We start from the raw sequence: 20,384 nt of genomic DNA, 5'->3' as shown, positions 1-20,384 counted from the left end.
CTTCCTATAAGGCAGACGATAGGACTGGGCTCTACAGAGAGAAGGCCGACTACTACTATTCCTCGATCAAGCTCCTGTGGCGCTTTGGTAGGGATCCCAATTCATCGTCACCAAGGTGACTCGGAGTGACCGACTGAAAGGGAACCCTCGTTCCCTGAAGGTGGGAACGGAGACGTCATGTCCGGTCACCACAGTCGCTGTACCACAGCTGAGCTGCCGGGTCACCGGCTCAGCTTCTCAGCGAAAACATGAATTAATGCTGTGCACCTGCTGCCTCTTATACCTGTGCTGCGGGGTATGGCAGTGTGGCACAAATTCAGTCAGATTGCCAGCAAAGAAAAATAAAAGAGTGACATCCAGTGTGTGTTCCTCCCTGCCCACCTTATATTACAGGTGGGGATACATCTATGCGTTGCTGGTCTGGTAGCGAAGCATACACAAGCAGTTCTCGAGGGAGCTGACTGTGTGCATTGTGAGTGTCTGCTGCTGCGCATGCTCTGCTCCCGTCTGGCGTTCTTCGAGGAGGGTGCACAGGCTTGCAGTCCTTGTGGTTCTGGTCCTGCTACTGCTAAGGCAAAGCAGCGATTAAGATCGTGGGAATCACAGATGGATCTAGTGGAGGTGTTGGAGATGGGCATGGCCCTTTCTTCAGCCCCACCCTCTACATTCACACTCGCCCACACAGAGATCAGGGGTCAGGGAATGTTGTGGCCAGCGGTTTAGACATTAATGGCTGTGTGTTGAGTTATTTTGAGGGGACAGCAAATTTACACTGTTATACAAGCTGTACACTCACTACTTTACATTGTAGCAAAGTGTCATTTCTTCAGTGTTGTCACATGAAAAGATATAATAAAATATTTACAAAGATTTGAGGGGTGTACTCACTTCTGTGAGATATTGTATGTCCACAGAGCTGCCCTACAGTCACGCAGAGGCATTCCCAAAGTGTTTGTGCTCTGGAAAGCATCAAAATTTTCTATTTTCAACATGTTTTTGCAGTGCTGAGCAATATAGCCAATCACAGATATATCTGTTGATCTCTTGAATGCCAATTAGAGGCATTTAAGTTACAAATCCCTCACTACTGAACACATCATTGTCCAGTGCAGCTCTGCACTGAGCACACTTGAGAATCATCTCATAAAGTGCAGACGTGATGTAAATAAGAGTTGTGTAGTGCGGAGAGATTCAGTTTCAAGAAAGACATTTGCATATCCTAGATTTAAAAATAGGAATGACTGACATAGTGGTAACCACAGCAATAGTTGGGACAAAAATAGATGTGAAAATAGATGTGCATTAAGGCTAGAGCACCTTCAGTGATTTCACCCTCAGTGAGGATTGGCCTGGTCAAACCTCAGCAGAAAGCGTGTATCCTGAGCGAGATCCAGTTCACAGACTAAAAACATGTGCAAACTTTATTACTCATATCAATGAGTAATTTCATTTCCAAAGTTCAGGAAAGAAATTGGTATGCAATTTATGACTCTCTTGAATATAGTCCAACAGATGATTGGGTTTATTTTTTGGATTTATTTATTCACATGTCTTAAAAAATGAATGGTCATCAACAGACATTTATTACGAGAATCAGAACCGTTCAAATCAGCAGTAAATCAGACAATCCAGTTTATTAAACACTGGCAACCTCTTTATGTTATTCTTGACTGTGCTGTTATTATTAACTGCTTTGATGCCATGCAGTAAGCTAGGACTTTGTTTAGATGCTTGTATCCGTAAAGACATTTTTGTGAACTTTTTGTGCACATCAGTTCAATGAGTCTAATGGTTAGAGAGTCAGCCTTGTGACACAATTTTTATGAAATTTATGCCAGAAATAGGATTGATAGAGTAACAGGTATGACAGAACACATATTCTTCAGCACTCTGCACATATTTGTTTACATTACTGTAAAGTTTTACCATTTTAAATGGCATTATATTGTTTTGCACTTACTTGGCATAGTTGTATAACAATAGTAAACAGTAAATTTTTCACATTGGTAAAATAGTCCATGTGACTTCACGGGTTCAACCATAATTTTACGAAGCTACGAGAATATTTTTGTGCGCATGAGTTATGAAAAAAAGTGTTTTATAGAGACTGATCATCCTATCCTGGTCATTAACAACAACAATAGTAATAATAACAATACCAATTATACTAACTAAAAATGTAATTGATGCTCATATGCCACTAAATGATATAGGCATATCTTTTAAATTTTTTGAATTTTACACAGACAATCTTTAAAAACAGAGTGAAACCTAATCAATAGGCGTGCTCGACTTGAAGCGGTGCTGCGCAGAATGATCAGTGTATGACATAATAGTACCGTGAGAGCAATAAGAGAGCAGATGGATCCTTATGCTTTCGAATCGCACTTGCGGAACTTTGATATCATACATTGACCATTCTGCGCAGCGCTACATCAAGTCGAACACACCTCATATCATCCCTGTTATCCACATGTCAAATATGGAATGCCAAACCTGCCATAAGTAGAAATAAATGAATAAATAAATGTACAAAGAAATGTAAAAAAGCAAAAATATATAAAATAAAGACTGCGCACTGTTTTTTCAGGTTTCACTTTCAACGCATACAACGCATGTTTCCAAGATTTGGAGTAGAAGGAGATATCAGTTACAGTAGAAGATCTGTCACCTCGAGCCATTTCCCGTGTGGACAGTCACCACATCAACTGATTATAATGGGTTCTCTTGGTGTAGACATGGCTTTAGTTATGGGGTTAATCACATGTGGTAGGCTGGAAATATCCAGAATTAGGTCAAACAAAAGGTGTCCATGGGAACGGAGCTAGTGAAACACACACACACCATGCATTGAACATACAAGCATCATGCTCATCCAAACAGCGCCTGTCGTGTGCCCTCAGCCTTTTTGAACTAACTGCATTTTTTTATTTGTAACCAAAAACCAAAACCAACATTGACACCATCAGAAACAAACCCGTAAACTGATGTCCAGGGGCATTTTTTTTAAAAACCGTATAAAATGTATGCATCATGAATATGGAATGCCACTGTTACAGTTTTGGTCTGTTTTGGTTTTGTTTTCCACATGTTGGTTCCTGTGTTTCCTTATATGTTTTTTTTTTCTTTTCTTGTTCAGTTAACCTTCTGGGGTCGACAAACGCATTGGCGCATTTTGGTGAATTTTTTTTGAAAGCCCCTAAAAGAACTTAAATTACTCTGTAAGGTTTAATCATACAGATAAGAGTAATACATCAATTGAATCTGTAAAGGATCTACTTTTATTTGTATACACACATAATAACAACAAAACTTTGTGATTTTATAAAATAAAGAAAACAAACAGGGTGCACTCTGTCTTCTCTGTCTCCGCAAACTGCTTTTAGAAATGCGTCACTAAAATGAACTGTAACTCAGCGAATACTCAACACACAGACATGGGAGTTATATATATAGAAAGCTTGAAGTGTCTACTTTTAAATTAACACTTTAACCTTCAACCCCATTTAGGGCCTCGCAGGTGAAAATAACCTACCTGAATTAAAATGGTAACAGTTTGTGACAAAGTGTGCTTACACAAACAAATTAGGTATCTTTGGAAAGAAGAGACTCTGGGCTTTACTATCTATCATCCAGAGTTGATAATGCTCAAAAAGATAAAAAGTTATAGACACTGACGTGCCTTGAAAAATATTTTTCCACACTGAATGTTTTTTTATTTCATATACAAATACATGAAATAAGTCCTGGAGCAATCCAGAAAAGTAATGGATCGAAAGCCATGTGTCTCATCAGTTCATATTTCAAATTTGAAGAAGATACCATGAAAAATGAGATTCCTGCAATATTTTTTCTGAAACTATTTATAGTCCCCCCACCCCCCTGTTTGAGGAAAAATAACCACCAAATGGATTGCAGAATTATACAAGCTATTTTAGTCATTATACATGTTCCTGCATAGTTTTTCAATTATAAAATAATAGACAGATTTATTTGAGCACTAAAAAATACAAAAATAATTATTTGAGTAATAAAAAAGGAAAAAAAATAGAAAAAAATGCTTTGTATATAGTATGTATACTGAAGTATTCTTCGTTATTCGTTATTACAATGATAAATATCACTGCCAGACGTGAAGTGATATTGCCAGACATGGTCATAGAGTCAGTAAACACACGCTGATGTGCTTCCATTCAGATTATAATCAAACAGATGGGCCATATAATCAATAATAGCTGATCAATGAATCACAATGATAGCCGTCATAGAGTCGCTAATAAACACGCTGATGTGCGTCCATACAGATTATAATCATGCAGACACGGCCACATTCCCCACACAATACACACACACACATATAAAAAATGTAGAAGAAAAAAAAAACAGTTTTTTATGGATAAAGCAGATCGCTAAGTTATGCCCCGCTCAGATGACAGCGTGCGTCACAGAAGCGTCACTGCCGGCAGGAGGGAGCGCCAAATTCAAATAATCTATATTCCGCTTTTCTGAGACTTTTTTTTCCGTAGACGGTCTCATTATGTTTGTAAGACCGTATTCTACAAAATCGTTTTGTTTTTTTACCACCAAGACGCTGTTTTTGAGCGTAATTTATTCCATAACGGACGCGAACAATAACTCTCTGAAGAAATGAAACGTAAACAAAGGAATATTCATCCTTATTACAACGTTATTGTTTCGCTGGACTAAAAGTGCTCGCTGGGATGTTTTTCTGTGGACCCTTACCTCTCTAACTAAACTGGGATTTCAGCAGTGGACGCGTTTGTGGCTCGTTATTACAATGATAAAGGTACGTACGGCTTTTTTACTCTGCGTGTTTGGATGTGTACTGCTTACACAAATGTAGCAAATTTGTGCCACTCATTCCTTATAAGCTTTCCATCGAAAAACAGCGATCTGTCGTCGATGCTTGAGGCTTAGACCCTCAGAATGATATAGAGTTTGACAAGATTAACTTTGTCCCGTTTCATTTATTCTATTAGAAAACAATGACACATGCAAACAAAGAGCGTTCAGTGCGAGGTCGCTCTGGTGCAGGCTAACAGGTTAAGTAAGTTATCGAAAACAAATATTCTGTGATAAAGTAATCCGTATGAAACCAACACGATGTTCAGTCTTTCCCGTCTAACTCATTATCTCTAATGCAATTCCGCCCCTCGCGGCTCGTGCCGTTCATATGTAAATATCCACATGAGATGCGTGCAAGTGTAAACTCCCAACATAAACAAAGCATGAGGAGATCGTTCATCACGGCTACTGTTCGTTTCTGGAAGAAGACACGCTGAGTAAAGACAGGATTTCCCTCAAAAGAAGAACAAAGTTTAATCCAGTAGAGGAGATCAATCTGATGAGTAAGTAATGTTTCATTTTTGCATTAGTTAACATGTAATTGGGACATTAACTTGAACACATTAACTAGTTGGGTTGTTCCCAAACTACAACATGATGAATGCTACGCATCTAAGAATGTTGAGACCATGTTCATTATTAATACTCTGTTCACTAATAGATTTTAATAGTCTGCTAAACAAAAATTAGTTTCTCAGATATAAAATATCTCAAGAGCCCCAAAATCCCCTCAGACCCCAGAGAGTTAATTGATTATTCCTCGTTTAGTTTCATTGATTAATCCCCTGCACCTGTGGTAATTATCAAAACGGTTTGGGAATGATATACCCATGCCACCATAATTACAAATCCCTGCCTATTGTGGAAGAGCACAGCTAGGACGAGAGAACCAATGCACCAGGAGTGCCAAGATTTTAGAATCTGATAACGGTAAGCGGAGTGGACCATCCCGCAGTGTTGCAAATGCCGTATAAGGAAACACTGGACAGAAAGTCCTTGGAGGCTGCCGTACTGACCCCCAACGGAGAGTGGAGATCAGATTACTCATAGGCTACTGAAATAGCATCCACTATCCACCTGCTTAGGGTCTGCTTGGTCACAGGGAGACCTTTCTTAGGAGGACCATAGCAGACAAATATCTGATCTGACTTTCTCCACAGGGCAGCTCTGTGGATGTATGTGTCTAATGCTCACACTGGACACATATTCCATGTTTCCTGCAGTCCAACAACAGTTCAGCAAAATGTTCAATGGTTGTTTTTTAGTTTCCTCATAATGATTGTAGCGACATGGTCACCACTGAACAAGGTGTGCGCAAACAAAATTAACTATATTAACTGTGTCCATTGTGAAAGACTGAAAGTAGTGGAAAGCTACAATATCGAGTCTAGCCAAAATGCAGACAATTTTGCAACAGCAAAAGGCAAAGTAGAGGAAAACAAAAGTGTTCTAACCTCCATCTAGACTGCGAGAAAGAAGGTATCTCTTGCTTGTGGACCGTTCAAAGTGGGGAGCGGGCCGATCGATCAGAGCACTGGCCTGCCGTGTCTGGGCCTGGGTCCTTCCACTGTATCTGAACTTTGAACCCATCACCAGAAAGCCCTTTGGTGGTGGCTCAGGAGACACTAGCCTAAAACAAAACAATACAGGAAAATGTTATTGTTTTACTGATATTAACATCATTAATTATCTGCATCAGAAGGTACTGAAAAGACAATCCCCTTTATTAATAAAAAGCTACACAGTGGTTGATAGGTAATTGTCTCAAGTCAAAATAGCCCAACACCAAGTCTCTATAGTATTCTGGTCTTTATAATAACATACCTGGAGCAATAGAGGATTTGCAAACAGAGGCCTTCATTCTGAGATTCTTTATGAATGTCAGTTATTCCTAAATTTTCTCATATATTTAAAAAAGGGAGTGTGACTATCAAGACATAGCCACACGAGACTATGTTCTCCATTGATGCCATTTAAATTTCATGCAAATGTGGGAGACCGGAAACAAAACATATTCAACAGTGTGACAGCTTCAGGCATTGGGAGGTCAAACACAAATGACTGAAATTCATAAAAGCTAAATTCATAGGACAATGGTGACCCAAGGTTTGTCACTAAGAAATGTGAAGTAAACTAATGGCTGTCACATGAACATGACTACAATGTTGATAACAAAATTATATAAATCAAATTAGTCCAGCTAGTTTACCTGAAAAAGGTGTGGTGTTCAATGCAAACCTTCCATAGCCTCTTGGCGGCTCTGTGATTAGAAAGCTTGAAGCCAATGGTGTTCTCAAACTGCTCATACTGTGTAAAAGAAGGGGTAAGAACAAATCAGGTATATCCCTGTCACTATCTGGTCACTTTTGTCTGTTATGTGTGGTGACAGAGTCATGACACCCATGTTTTTGTGTTTTATGTCTGGTTGAGCACACAGATCGGGGTAATTCTCCTTGGCTGTATACTCTCCTGTTCCTTTTGTGTTGGAGTGTAGGGTATGGATCCTGACATTTCTGTCTGCATTCATGTCATTTTTGGTGTGAACACTTGGCTTCTGTCATATTTGTTCCTATTTACCATATGCTCTTCTATCTCATGTCTTGTCCCAGCCCTCTTGATATCTTGTTAATAGTTCATTTGCCCCACCTGCTCTCCCTTAATATTCTTTTCATTTGCTGCCCTATTTAACCTCCCTCTCTTCTGTGCGAGTTCTTGTATAACTGTAAGTGCCTCATGCTGGGCACACACTGCACAATTTTAGCCCCAATCACATAGTGTGTGTTATCAAAGACACAACCTGAGAGAAGCACACTAAATATCTGGACCTGTTGGCGACTCCGAGTCCTGCAGTGTAAAATGTGATTTGACTGAAGATGACACTGGCGATGACCAATGTTCCCTCTACTTTTTATTCTTGCTGAGCAAAACTTTTCTCTATTGGGTGGACATTTCAGCCACCTGAGCAAAAACATTATTAACACCAAACCTGTACAGCGTGTGTACAGACACAAAAAAAATTCGTAACTTTTAACTTTAATGTGCTATTTATATTTGATTTGACCATTGATGTAACTAAATGATGCATATTTTAGGTTACCTGAGAAAACTTTTTTTACAGTGCAATTTCACAACAAGAAAATCTATTAAACATTACGCAGAACAGTTAGATTTTTTATAATAATATAATAGGCCTATAATAATATAATATAATATAATACAATATAGTATAATATAATATAATATGAAAAAAATATTTTTTTCTTTGTGTTTGTGTTGTATAATAAAACTTATTATTACACCTGTGTATATCCTCCAATTTCAAATGGGATTCTTAAACTAACACTATATCAATCTTTCTTCTTTGCAAAAAATCCAGAAAACCTGTACGTTTGTCAGTGCCATTAATATTACAACTCAGAATATTAAGGTCAGTCATAGGTATCAAACAGAATTACTGCATAATAAGACAAAATACAAGTTTGAAAATAAAACCAGTTGAGTCTACCATTAAACCACCCCACCCCCACCCTTCCCCATTACTATTAAAAAAAACAAATACATTCCCATGAACTATGACATATCAAACCAAGAACAAAACCTTGATCTGCTAGCACCCCTTAATATGATCCGTGGCGTCAACAAAAACCTGCACATTACTGAAGCACCAATATTGGCCCTATAGTCACATATCTCTATAAAAAATGTAGTATCTCTATAAAAAAAAAAATTATAAAAAAAATAAAAACAATAATAATTAAAGCTGCAAGCAGCGATGACGCGCCCAAGCCGTCAGTGCATCCGCCACCCCCCCTGGCATCAGGAAAACGGTGCACAGCGAGCACATGCATTACAGTAACCCTCTGGCAGTTTGGATTTGAGGGATTCGGCAATGAAAGGGTTAATCCAAGTGAATTAACATGAACATTTTGATTAACTAACATGGTAACACTTTATAATAACTGCACACTATGAATTATTAGTTAAGTATTAATAAATAGGCAATCCATCCTTTATAAAGTGTTGTTCCAGCATTAATAGGCATTAGCAAGCATTTTATAAATATTATTTATATTATATTATAATATTATTTTCACTTATTTAGGAGTTGTTAGTTGTTCATAAGATCATTTAGAAAGTGTATTTTAAATTCTTATTATCCAATGAAAGGTTAGATTTTTGTGCATTTTTTAAATAAAAGATCAAACGGATTAACAATGCAGATTAATTTTTACAGCCTTCTTTGATCATATTTACCAAGGTTGCCAATATTTTTGGCCATGACTTTAAAACTTTTGTAACACTTTTCAATAAATTTTTAGTTTTTAGCATTATATAAGTTATCATGAACAGTATTTTTATAGCATTTATGAATCTTAGTTAATGATATGTTTAAAATTGACTACTACTAATGTACATAAATTACAATACCATGCACTAAGATAAACAATTGTTTACTAACTAAAATAATTACAGTAAAAAATATGTTGTTCATACTTAGTTTGTTAGTTTTGAATTAACTAATGTTAAAATCTATATTCCTGAACTATACTAGTTAACATGAACAATGATTACATAACATTTATTAATGTTAATTAATGTCAAGCCCAAAATGTAATACATTATTAAAATTATAATTTGTATCTTAACATTAATTTATATATATGAATTAACAAAAAATTTATATTTTTAATGTTAGTATTAACTAACATTAAAAAAAATATATATCTAAAATAGATTGTTCATTGTTAGTTCACGTTAGTTAATGCATTAAATAATGTTAACCAAAGAGACCTTATTGTAAATTGTTGCCAACACTTTTTATGATCTATTACCATTTTTTTTTTAATGATCTATAAGCATTTGTGAAAAGGTTTTGCCTGCATTTCATCTTAGTCTTCGTCTGTGAGCTGAACTGTTTTACTGTTACATGTAAGATCAGATGTCATTTCACGGGATGTCATAGGTCAGTATCAAAATAGTTTCAAATTATTATTTGCAGCACAAAAATGTATAACATGCATTTTGTATGATCTCTCTTATTTTGTTAAAGTTACTCACATTTTCACAGATTCTGCAAGGGGTTCCCAAACTTTCGCATGCAACTGTATATAGCATTTATTAATGTTAGTTAATATTCAAAACTTACACATTATTAAAATTTTAAGTTTTATCTGTTAACATTAGTTACATAATGCACTGTGAATTAACAAATATTTTGATTAACATCAACAAACATTAATAAATGCTGTGAAAATATATTTTTCATTGGTAGTTCATGTTAATAAATTTACTAATATTAACAAATGAGACATTATTATAGTTACCTAAGCTTTTAATAATTTATAAATATTTTTAATGATTTATTTTTCCATGAATTAACATGAATAATTTTTAATAACACAAATAAATAAAGTAAAAATGTATTGTTAATACTTAATGTTATTTGTGAATTAACCAATGCTAAAAACAACATTATTTAACTGTTGTTAGTTAACATCATTAATAATTATATACCATTTAATGTTGATCAATATTAATTCCAAAATGTGTTCATATATTATTAAAATTTGAAGTTTTATCTTTTGAACATGACTATTTTTCTAACATTAAAAATATTTTGTTCATACTATCAATGAAGAATTAACATGCTGTAAAAAATATATTTTTCATTGTTAGTTCATGTTAATTAATGCATTCCCTAATGTTAACAAATGACACCTAATTATAAAGTGTTATCAAAACCTTTAATGATTTATAAGCATTTTTTAACGATTTTATTGAAAAGTTTAAACAGACCCTCTCTCTCTCTCACACACCACCTCAACACACACTCAACTCACACAGTCACCCATCCCCCACCCCACACACAGAAGCAGAGTTAATCAGCTGTCTCATAGTTTTTAAATTTTCTGCTCTCCATAGTCTATTGTAAATTCATGAAATTAATCACACATTTCCTCAGAATGACTTGTTCTGCGTATGTAATTTTTATGAAGTGTTTGGAAGCTGCTCTTAAAAGATAAAAAAGAAAATTGTGCTCTATTTTTTACCGTAACTTTAATAAATTGCCATTAAAACACCGTTCAAGATATCCTAAATCCGTTCGCAATTTAGCATCTTTAGTATCTTGGCATCATGTTGAAAAAAGTTTGGTGTGAATTACTTGTTTCTGCTTGGAGGAGTATGAATTAATTTGAAGTCTGAAATTCCCAAAAACTTGACATTAAAATAAAAATAGCTGACTTCCTGTTGGTCGTAGCTAATGACTGTAAATGAGAAAGTTGTCCGGCTAGATTAGAACAATTTATGTACCGAGTTTGGTGTAGCTAAAACTACCCCCCCCACTTTTGACAAAAGGTGGCGCTATAGAGGACCTCTTCCACGCCCGTTTATGAGCTTTTTCCAGTGTCTAACTATCATTAATACTGATATGTGTGTTGCGTTTCATGACATTCTTAACATGTTATCTGCCTCAAAATCACCAGAAACGAATTTTCAAGTTTGACACGTTGCCATGGCAACATAATTTTAGATATCAATATTCCCTTCACAGTTTTACATCGGCCGTGTTTTGACATTATTCTGATGAAGTCTGAAGCAAATCGAGTAAAAATAAGATGCTGAATTCAAAGCATTTTGAAAACGACACACTTCCTGCTACAAATTGGTGGCGCTATAACTTTCAGTCATAAAAGTCACATCTATCCGATAGGCATCATACAACGAACGAACCACTGAAGTTTGATCAAAATCTGACAATGTATGTGGACGTTATTAGTAGTGCTGTGTCAATCGATTAAAAAAAAGAACTAATTAATCACACATTTTTCTAAAATTAATCGTGATTAATCACGCTTAACCCCACCTAACATTCAAGTTTTTAAATAAACAATCTTCAAATGTACAATGTACAAACAACATAAAAGACAGTATATTTTTAATATTTCTTTAATGGTATCTTTTTTATGATTGAAGGCCAGCATCACTGATATCAATACTACTGATGTCTCTATAAAAAAATTGTTTTGCCCCCTGAATATTTAACCACTGACTGTAGCCATTCAGCATTACAGTATAATTGAGAGCTATCAATTTTAACATTTATTAGACTTAACGTCTAAATTAAGTGAACTAAAAACAATCTTCACATGAACCCATTATAATAAATGACATATTTAGCTAGCTGTGCCCTTCAGCAGAAATATACAGAAAATTAATACTTACCAAACACTAAATTCTAAATTAAATATAGATGAACCCCTTAAAACTATAAAAGTTATTGATTTGCTCTTTTTTCTTTTGTTCTTGGATTAATAGACATCACAGCAGCTGGTTATTAATTTATTTGCCTGCTATTGCTTTAAAAGCTGCTGCTGCTGAAGGTGATGGGGATCTGACATGCATCTTATTTTCTCACAAATCTCTTTACATTTTCTGACTCACTTCAGGTCTGAAAGTCTCAACTAATGAGCGGATGAGTTGAATTGGGTATTTTAGATGAGGGAGACAGTGCTGGGGTGCCTCAGGACAGTTTTTAAAACCATTTCAGAGACATGTACTTAAATGTGACGCATATATAACATATAGGCTATTGCATGCATGCACACAGTTTAAGGCAGCTTTAATCGCCTTTTTGGTAACTTCATGCCTGAACTGACGGCATAACTACGACATTGCATGCACGTAGTTTCTTTCGCTGTATGATATGAAATGATGTCTGGCGTGGAGGCGATGTATAGAGCACGTGTCTGAAACTTCTCCCGTTTGATGTGGTCATAAAGACATTCTGCATCTAAATAAACGCAATCCTTTGCAAGAAAAAAAGAGACAGAGGCAGCAGTTGCGAATGGGGTGGCCAACCCTAGCCCCGCCCCTGCGTTAATTGCATTAAATATTTTTAACGCGTTAATCTGAAAATAATTAATAGCATGCGTTAACGCGCTAATTTTGACACCACTAGTTATTAGGCATTTCCTGTTTCTCATTTTTTGCCATAACTTCATCGCCTCGCCACGGGCAAACCGTTCGAGATATCAAAAATATCTTCGCAATTTAGCGTCCCCAATGTCTTGAGATCATGTTCACCGAGTTTGGTGGCAATCGTTCAAGAGTTTTTGAGCACGTTAAGGCCCCCAAAAGTGCCCGGATAGTCGAAATAAAAATAAAGAATAATCCTTAGAAGAACAAGAGGGCCCTGCGCCTTACTGGCTTGGGCCCTAATAATAATCCTTAGGAAAACAAGAGGGCCCTGCGCCTTTCTGGCTTGGGCCCTAATAAATAAATAAATAAATAAAAGAAAGAAAGAGAAGGAATACAACTAAAACGTAAGTAAAATAACATCATACTCAGTAAGCGATACTGTGTGCACAATGAAAGCTTCTAGTAGCTATGAATTAAGAAGTGAATATTAAAGTGAAAGTTAAAGACAGTCAACTAACCATCTCTTCTCCGATTAGACAGCAAATGTCCAGCTGAAGTTCACTGAGAGTTGGTGGAAGAATGGGATCTGAGAAAAACTCTTGCTTCTTCTGGGGAGTATAGCATTTTAGGTTCACCTTGATTGAGAATGACCTTCAGCATTGCAGGATAAAGAAGAAAATTCTGGGTGCCAACTTCTCTCATTTCCTTCCTAATTGGCGCAAATGCACTTCTTTTTGCGGTGACCGGAGAAAAATCTGGAAAGAAAGACAGCGTTGCTCCGTCGGATGTTTTCACCGGAGTGTGAAGTCTGGCAGCCTGCAGAATGAGCTCCCTGTCCGTCTACAGCGACAGTTTAAAGATGAAAACCCATGGTTTAGTGCGATCTGAAGAGAGCTTTGTGTACACGTGATGTGCTCGCTCCACTTCAATCTCTTTGCCCGCCAGAGATGGGAGCCACATCGGTAGCGATCGTTTCAAAAAGCTCATAGGGTCGTCCTTTTCATAACCTTCAGGCAATCAGATGCAGATTGCTACACCTATTGCTATCCTGTAAGTCCACAACCTGTTACTCGAGTGATCTGCGACAACTTTCTTTTGTTCTTTCATCTCCCCTGTAAGAAGATCCAGTTTCACTTCCATGTTCGGTGGTTTGGATTTCTTCTTAATCGGAGAAGCCGATGGAGACAACTCCTGCTGTTTCCGACTGTATGCCATCAAGGAAAGTATTATTAATGAATAAAACTTAAAATAAAATGAAAAAAAAATCTGCAAAATTGGACCAGACCATCTCTTATTCACATTCTTTTTTTTTCTCCTTTTCACTGCAAACCAGTATTGCAATCCAGACAACTTGGATTGCAAGCTTCTTGCAGGCTACTTATAACAGGAAGAAATCCAGTCTCACGGTAACTACGGCTCTGTGTAGTAAATGCCACTCCATCTGAAAGTACGTTAAGGGGATTTACTACAAATCACAGAACTGGCTTTACTAACGAGATTCACTTTATCATCGCGTTTGATTAATTGCACAGCCTTATTATGTACTTAATAAAAATACCCTGCAATTGTATTTTTGATATACTAAACTAGTATAGTAAATTCTGCTAAATTGGAACAACTTATTTTGTCATTAATGCACTTTAATTGTGCAGAAGTAGTTCTGAAGTCCAACTAAAGATATACTGAAGCATATTTGATTTTGCAAAAGTGGAAGTATTGAAAGTGTACTTTAGGTTTACCTGGTCTGAACCCGAGTTTGATTGCTCCCCCCTCCCCCTACCCCCACTGGACTGCATTTCTATTATTTTATTTGGGTCCCCCCACCCCATTGCTTAGTAACAATGGCACAGGATTAGGCAGCAAAATGCATAACATTACTCTCTTCACTTTTAGATATTTGTTTTTGAACCATTGGTTTTGTTTCCAAAGCTTCAGTACATAACGGTCATCCTATTTCTGCCAAGTCTCAGTTAGACAAAAAAAGTCAAACTTATGGTCAGACAGCAGGTCATGCACCAGGGGTCCTTTATTGGAGAGTGATTGTATGTTGAGTAATCCAAAGGAGAGATTATGTTTACCAGTATCGTTGTCAACCGATCTGGCCAGGTTGGTTAGTACACCATGGGCAACTGTCCGTGTGAACCTCCTTGCTGGACGTGGATTGGATGACCAGAATGACCATATTGAGCACAAGTCATCGATGGTGTAGCCCCGACGAGACCCACGATGAGTGTATTTCCGACATGGCTGATATACAATGTCTGGATGAAGATGTAAAACTGATGGAAGTTCAAAGAGACAGGAGCGGGAGAGGATGACCCAGACGCAATTAATATAAACATACAAACAGCTCAAAGATCTTCATGGTTGTTTCCCACACAGAAGGCGCCTCGAGTGGAAAATCAGAGGTCAATAACCGGCAGACAAACCGGCAGCTGCAGGAAACATCACACAGGTTAGCTGAGAATAGCGACCGATGTAATGGTCCAATCTCAGCGTAGTGAGCGTAGATACACAGGCAGATAACAGATAGCTTATAGAACAGCTTAAAAAGGTGTAAAACAACTACTAAAATTAAAGTTCCCCCTAGAGCAGCAGCAGCCAATAGCCTCATCGTTCACTCCGGAAGCGGATCATGTTATGTTATGTACTGAAGTTATGTATTGAAGCTATGGAAACAAAACCAAATGGTTCAAAAACATAAATATATAAAAATGAAGACAGCAGCATTTTTCTCCCTTCTCTAGCACCATCGTTACTAAGCAACAGGGCAAACAGCTGCTGGCTTGATGACGCGAACAAACCGCGGTTCGGACCCAAATAAAAAAATATGAACACAGTCCAGCAGGGGGAGGGGGAGCAATCGAACTCGGGTTTGGACCAGGCAAGTGAACCAAGAGTGAAAAAAGTGAAAGAAAAAGTGAAAGTGACGTGACGTGGCCAAGTATGGTAACCCATACTTGGAATTAGTGCTAACCCATCCTAAGTGCACACACACAGCAGTGAACACAAACACACACTGAACACACACCCAGAGCAGTGGGCAGCCAATGCTGCGGCGCCCGGGGAGCAGTTGGGGGATCGGTGCCTTGCTCAAGGGCACCTCAGTCGAGGTATTGAAGTTGGAAGAAAGCACTAGTTATTCACTCCAAAAATTCCTGTCAGACCTTAGACTTGAACTCACAACCTTTAGGTTACGAGTCCAGCTCTCTAACCATTAGGCCATGACTTCCCCTCAAAAAAAACACCCTAAAGCTCAAAAGAAACCTCAATAACCCTCAAAAGAAAGCACCCTCTCTCGTTTAGCTCTCAGCAAAGATGGTCGCATTTTTTCTCTCCCCTCCTCCCCTTACCTTCCTTTCCCTGCTTTGCTCTCTTGACTCATCTATTGTCTATTGTCTAATACTTGAGAGACTCTCTCTGCACTGCTCTCCAAACTGAAAAATCATGGATTTGATTAACTGGTCTCAATGCAATTTACACAATTTTCTCGACGAGAAGTCTAGGTTCGGGGGAACCTGATTGTCCCAGCGGGACATTCGCAGCTGGATATATGATGGACGCATGGGAAAGGTGGCGGTTCGTGTGTCTGGCGGCTCTTTCCGTGGAGGACATTGAAGATATCTACCTATTCGGAACCATGATAACAGGTCTTCTGCTGATTGGATTAGGCTTTGCCCTGGGTTATCGTAAAATTCAGGAAACGGGTACAGCTGTCAAAAGCCTCACTAGACTGCCCGTTATGATTGAAGCAGTGGGCAGAGCGGTCAGCTCTGAGACTGAGACTATTAACCACAATATGGATACCATCACGGAGAAGCTTTCGGATTTGAAAAGAAAAATTTATGGATTTGGAGACCAGAATGGACAATGAGAGGTGCCGTGAAAATTGGAATACGGCTACTCGCACCAAGACTAAACAATCTTATCTTCTTTCGGCTCTCTCAAAACAACACGACCTCGGACAAGGAGTGCTGGGAAACAACCCGGGAAGAGCACTGCTGTGTGACGCTCTCACATTACTTCCCTGACCTCTTCCACAGACACCTGCGGATTGTTGACCCTTGTCTGGGTCCTGATCAAGGCTGTCTCCATAGCAACGTGCTGTGTCGCTATCACACTCTGCGGACTGAGACAACTTGATTTGTATGCCAGCGTGGCGGCTCCACAGGCACAAACTCACACACATACGCACATACATAGATATGCATTCACCTCCTAGCCCCGTTCCCTCGCTTTCGCCGCTTTGTTCCGCCAGCCTGACAAGCGGGTCCGACCGGCGCCGAGAATGGCTGCTTGCCGGAACTGGATTACCCCCCTGTTGCAGTCGTGTGACTTTGTTGTTGATTGTCTATGTGCTTTTTGTTGCTGGGGTGTTTTTCTGTTCTCACACAGTACTCTCATAAGAATATAGTCTGTGAATTATTTTTTTTCTCCCCCCTCTCCTCATGTCAAGCTGTATCTCTTCCTATAATATCGACATTTCACTGCTGGTTATACTCTGTATGATTATGTATGTGACAAATAAAATTACTTACTTACCCTATTTGATCGATATTACTCAAAAATCGTACAATCCTCATCAACAGTTACATTAAAACATTAGGCTTAATATTAAGAAATGCGCATTAAACACAAGTAAAATAATTGTACTCCAAATAAAGTTTAATTATCATTTTTATATCAGTAATTTCTGAGCAGTGTTATTGTAATTAAATTACTTATCCACTGTAAAAGTAAAGAGATTATTGTTCATTTTAAGGTAATGTAATTACAGTTACTTATAAAGTACTTGAGTTACATACTGTAAATAATTTCAACAGTTCTAAAATCAATATTGAACTTGAAATCTAAATTTGTCGTCAAATGCAGCCTCTTTAACCATCTGCGCACTGGTGCTTTCACTTGCAGTTATTCCTGATAAGAGAAAGGAACCTATAATACTCAGCAACAGATAAGACTACAATCAGTCGAATCTGTAAAGGGTCTACTTTTATTTGTGTACGCTGACAATAACAACAAAACATGCTTTTGTAAAATAAAGAAAAAACACCGGGTACGCTTTCTACCATCTCTGTCTCTGTGAACTTCTTTCTGAAACATGTCTGAAACCGAATACTTGACACACAGACGTGAGAAATATGTCTATAGAAAACTTGTACTTTTAAATGAACCAATTCAAAATCGAAAACTAATATTCTCTGATTATGTAAGCTGTATGAAACTAATGCGAGGTACAGTCTCTCCCTTCTGAGCTTATTATCTGCAGCCATACCTGCGCGCATAAGCTCTCATCACCTGGATACAATAAACAGATAACAAAAAAATCAAGATTCATCTACTTTTCATCATTTTTGGAAGAAGACTCGGTATGAGGAATGAGCCGGAATTTACCTCAGAAGAACAGCGCGATCTGACGTGGCTTTATTCAGGGAAGGATATAATTTCTGTCATTTATTCTTACTTATATTAGTTAATGTGTTATTTTCACATAAACTTGTATGCATTTTACTAGTTGGGCTTTAAATCTTGCTAAACTGAAATGTGTGAAAGCGAGTGAAACATAATATACATTCAGATATATAGGCAACTTTTTTTATATATATATATATATATATGCTAACTTGTTTTGCTATCATATAATAAAAATGTGATATATAATACGATATAGATATAAAGCAATGTGAATGTTTACACTTCAGCATGATGAATGTTACAGGAATGTTTAGATCAGTGTTTACTGACGTACTATCAGATGTCAATTTTATAATGTGCTAAGCAATATAAAATTACTTTATAAAATAGCAGAATGTTGTTTATACTGTGTGGTAATACAAAACGTATGTGCATGAATGATAAAATCAAGTACAAAATTATGTTGCCGTTTTTTTTAATTATTTTTGCAGAGTAATTCTACATGTTCACCAAAGATGGTAAAATTTTTTTAAATAAAAATGTTTAAGTATCACAGTTGTTTTAAAGCTAAAAGGCTGAACTATTCTATGTTTGACTCAAATTGAAAGAATAAACATTTTAATTTCTACTGTCTATGCATTAAGGTTAATAGGGATTTTAAGATGTAATTAACGATTTGAGTAATTAAGTTACTAATTAAGTAATTAAATTAATTTTCAGACAGAGTAATTAGAAAAGTAGGTAACACTTTATTTCAATAGTCCACTTTAGATATTCTACTAACAGTAAGTAAGTTTTGTGGCCCAGGGTCACAATTAGATTGCTAGACTCAATAGGGTCCAGGACTTCTGGCAATCAGTTAATTTCCCCTTTTTCATTAAGATTCAAGCAATTGTTCTATTGACACAGTCAAGTGACTTAATAAAAATGGTCAGTATCAGTAATAAAAATCCCAGAGTCACCAATAGTTAATTCTATGACCAAATTGAGAGTGTGCAAGCAACTATTGGCCAGGTTTACTAAACCTGGCAAATCAGCCTTAGACTACAATCTCATAAAAGTGCAGATGGCAGTGGAAAGTTCTGTGTGTGATCTACTAACCAAAGAGCAGTTAAAGAAAATCAGTGCTTTCAGGTTAAAAACTCTATTCATATTTTGTGTATGAAAATTGGGTGCATATTTTAAGCCAAGACTACATCTTACTTAGACTATTTAATGCTTTCAGCAATATGCCACAGTTTGCTTGTTCTATGTTTTTTCAAGAGATAGATACTTTTGTGAAATTATCATGGTTTAAGATCTGATTACCTCTCCAGGGCGGATTTTGATGTAGAAATTGCTCCTTTTATAGGAGATCTTGAGGATCTTTGGCCAGGCAAATCGATTGATTCTCAGCCTGTCACGGTAAATCAATAGACCATTGGCACACACGCCCAGCATTATGTCAATCCCTTCTGAATCCTGTCTCAGAAAGAATGGGTGATTATTAAAGGCACAGTCAGCTAAATTACATAACTTCTACTGCAAGAAAGTTTGCCTAATACTATGTTAGTAAATCATTTTTAGAAAACATTTAAATGTTGAGTGTATGATTTCTACATTAACTAATGGCACGAACTGAAAGCTACTTGCTGTTGTAGTGTCTTTAGCAATTGTAGTTACAGATTGTACCATGTGATTTTTATGTACCTTAGCATGATGCAGGTCAACACCGTACATGGACAGTTTCTTTGCATTTTCCAAGAAATTCATTTCCGCCTCAGCAGGTGTCATTCCCCTGAGAAAAAAGGAAGAAAATAACCATTCTGGTTATCCAAAGGTGCCCCTGACAGTCACAGGTGTGCATTTCTCAGCATTTACAACAGCTTGAAACATAGTTGCATAGCTGCAGCTCCATACAGAATTTACAATCAGAACTGATTTATTAATTAAAGAACTGATATATTTATTAAAAGTTTTATAATAAGATTTTAATAATCAATTAGAACTATTCTGAAACAGTACAGAATATTTGTTAACATTTGGTAACATTATACATCCTATCCATTGTCCAACTGCCTTTCCTATGCATGGTTTACAGGGATGCTGGAGCCCATCCCAGCACCTCAGGCCATAGGCAGGGAACATTACATATACTGGTTTTAATATTAATATAATCTGTAATATAATCTCTTTTGCATTAG

General features: G+C 37.0%; 1 protein-coding gene across 2 annotated transcripts in view; it reads right to left on the bottom strand.

Annotated features, from left to right (window-relative positions):
* Positions 1 to 20,384, bottom strand: part of LOC306856922 (band 4.1-like protein 1) — a 211,815-nt gene that overhangs the window by 81,899 nt on the left and 109,532 nt on the right. For both annotated transcript variants that reach the window (XM_079396478.1, XM_079396479.1), the window contains exons 9-12: positions 19,891 to 19,978; positions 19,510 to 19,662; positions 7,076 to 7,173; positions 6,321 to 6,496 (exon numbers count right to left, since the gene is read on the bottom strand). In XM_079396478.1, coding sequence (XP_079252604.1) covers positions 6,321 to 6,496; positions 7,076 to 7,173; positions 19,510 to 19,662; positions 19,891 to 19,978 — 515 coding nt within the window. The remainder of the gene's footprint in view (positions 1 to 6,320; positions 6,497 to 7,075; positions 7,174 to 19,509; positions 19,663 to 19,890; positions 19,979 to 20,384) is intronic.

Source organism: Barbus barbus, assembly GCF_936440315.1.
Source record: "Barbus barbus genome assembly, chromosome: 37".
Lineage (NCBI taxonomy): Eukaryota > Metazoa > Chordata > Actinopteri > Cypriniformes > Cyprinidae > Barbus > Barbus barbus.
The sequence above is the reverse complement of the archived record's forward strand: the minus strand, read 5'-3'. Positions and strand labels throughout refer to the sequence as shown.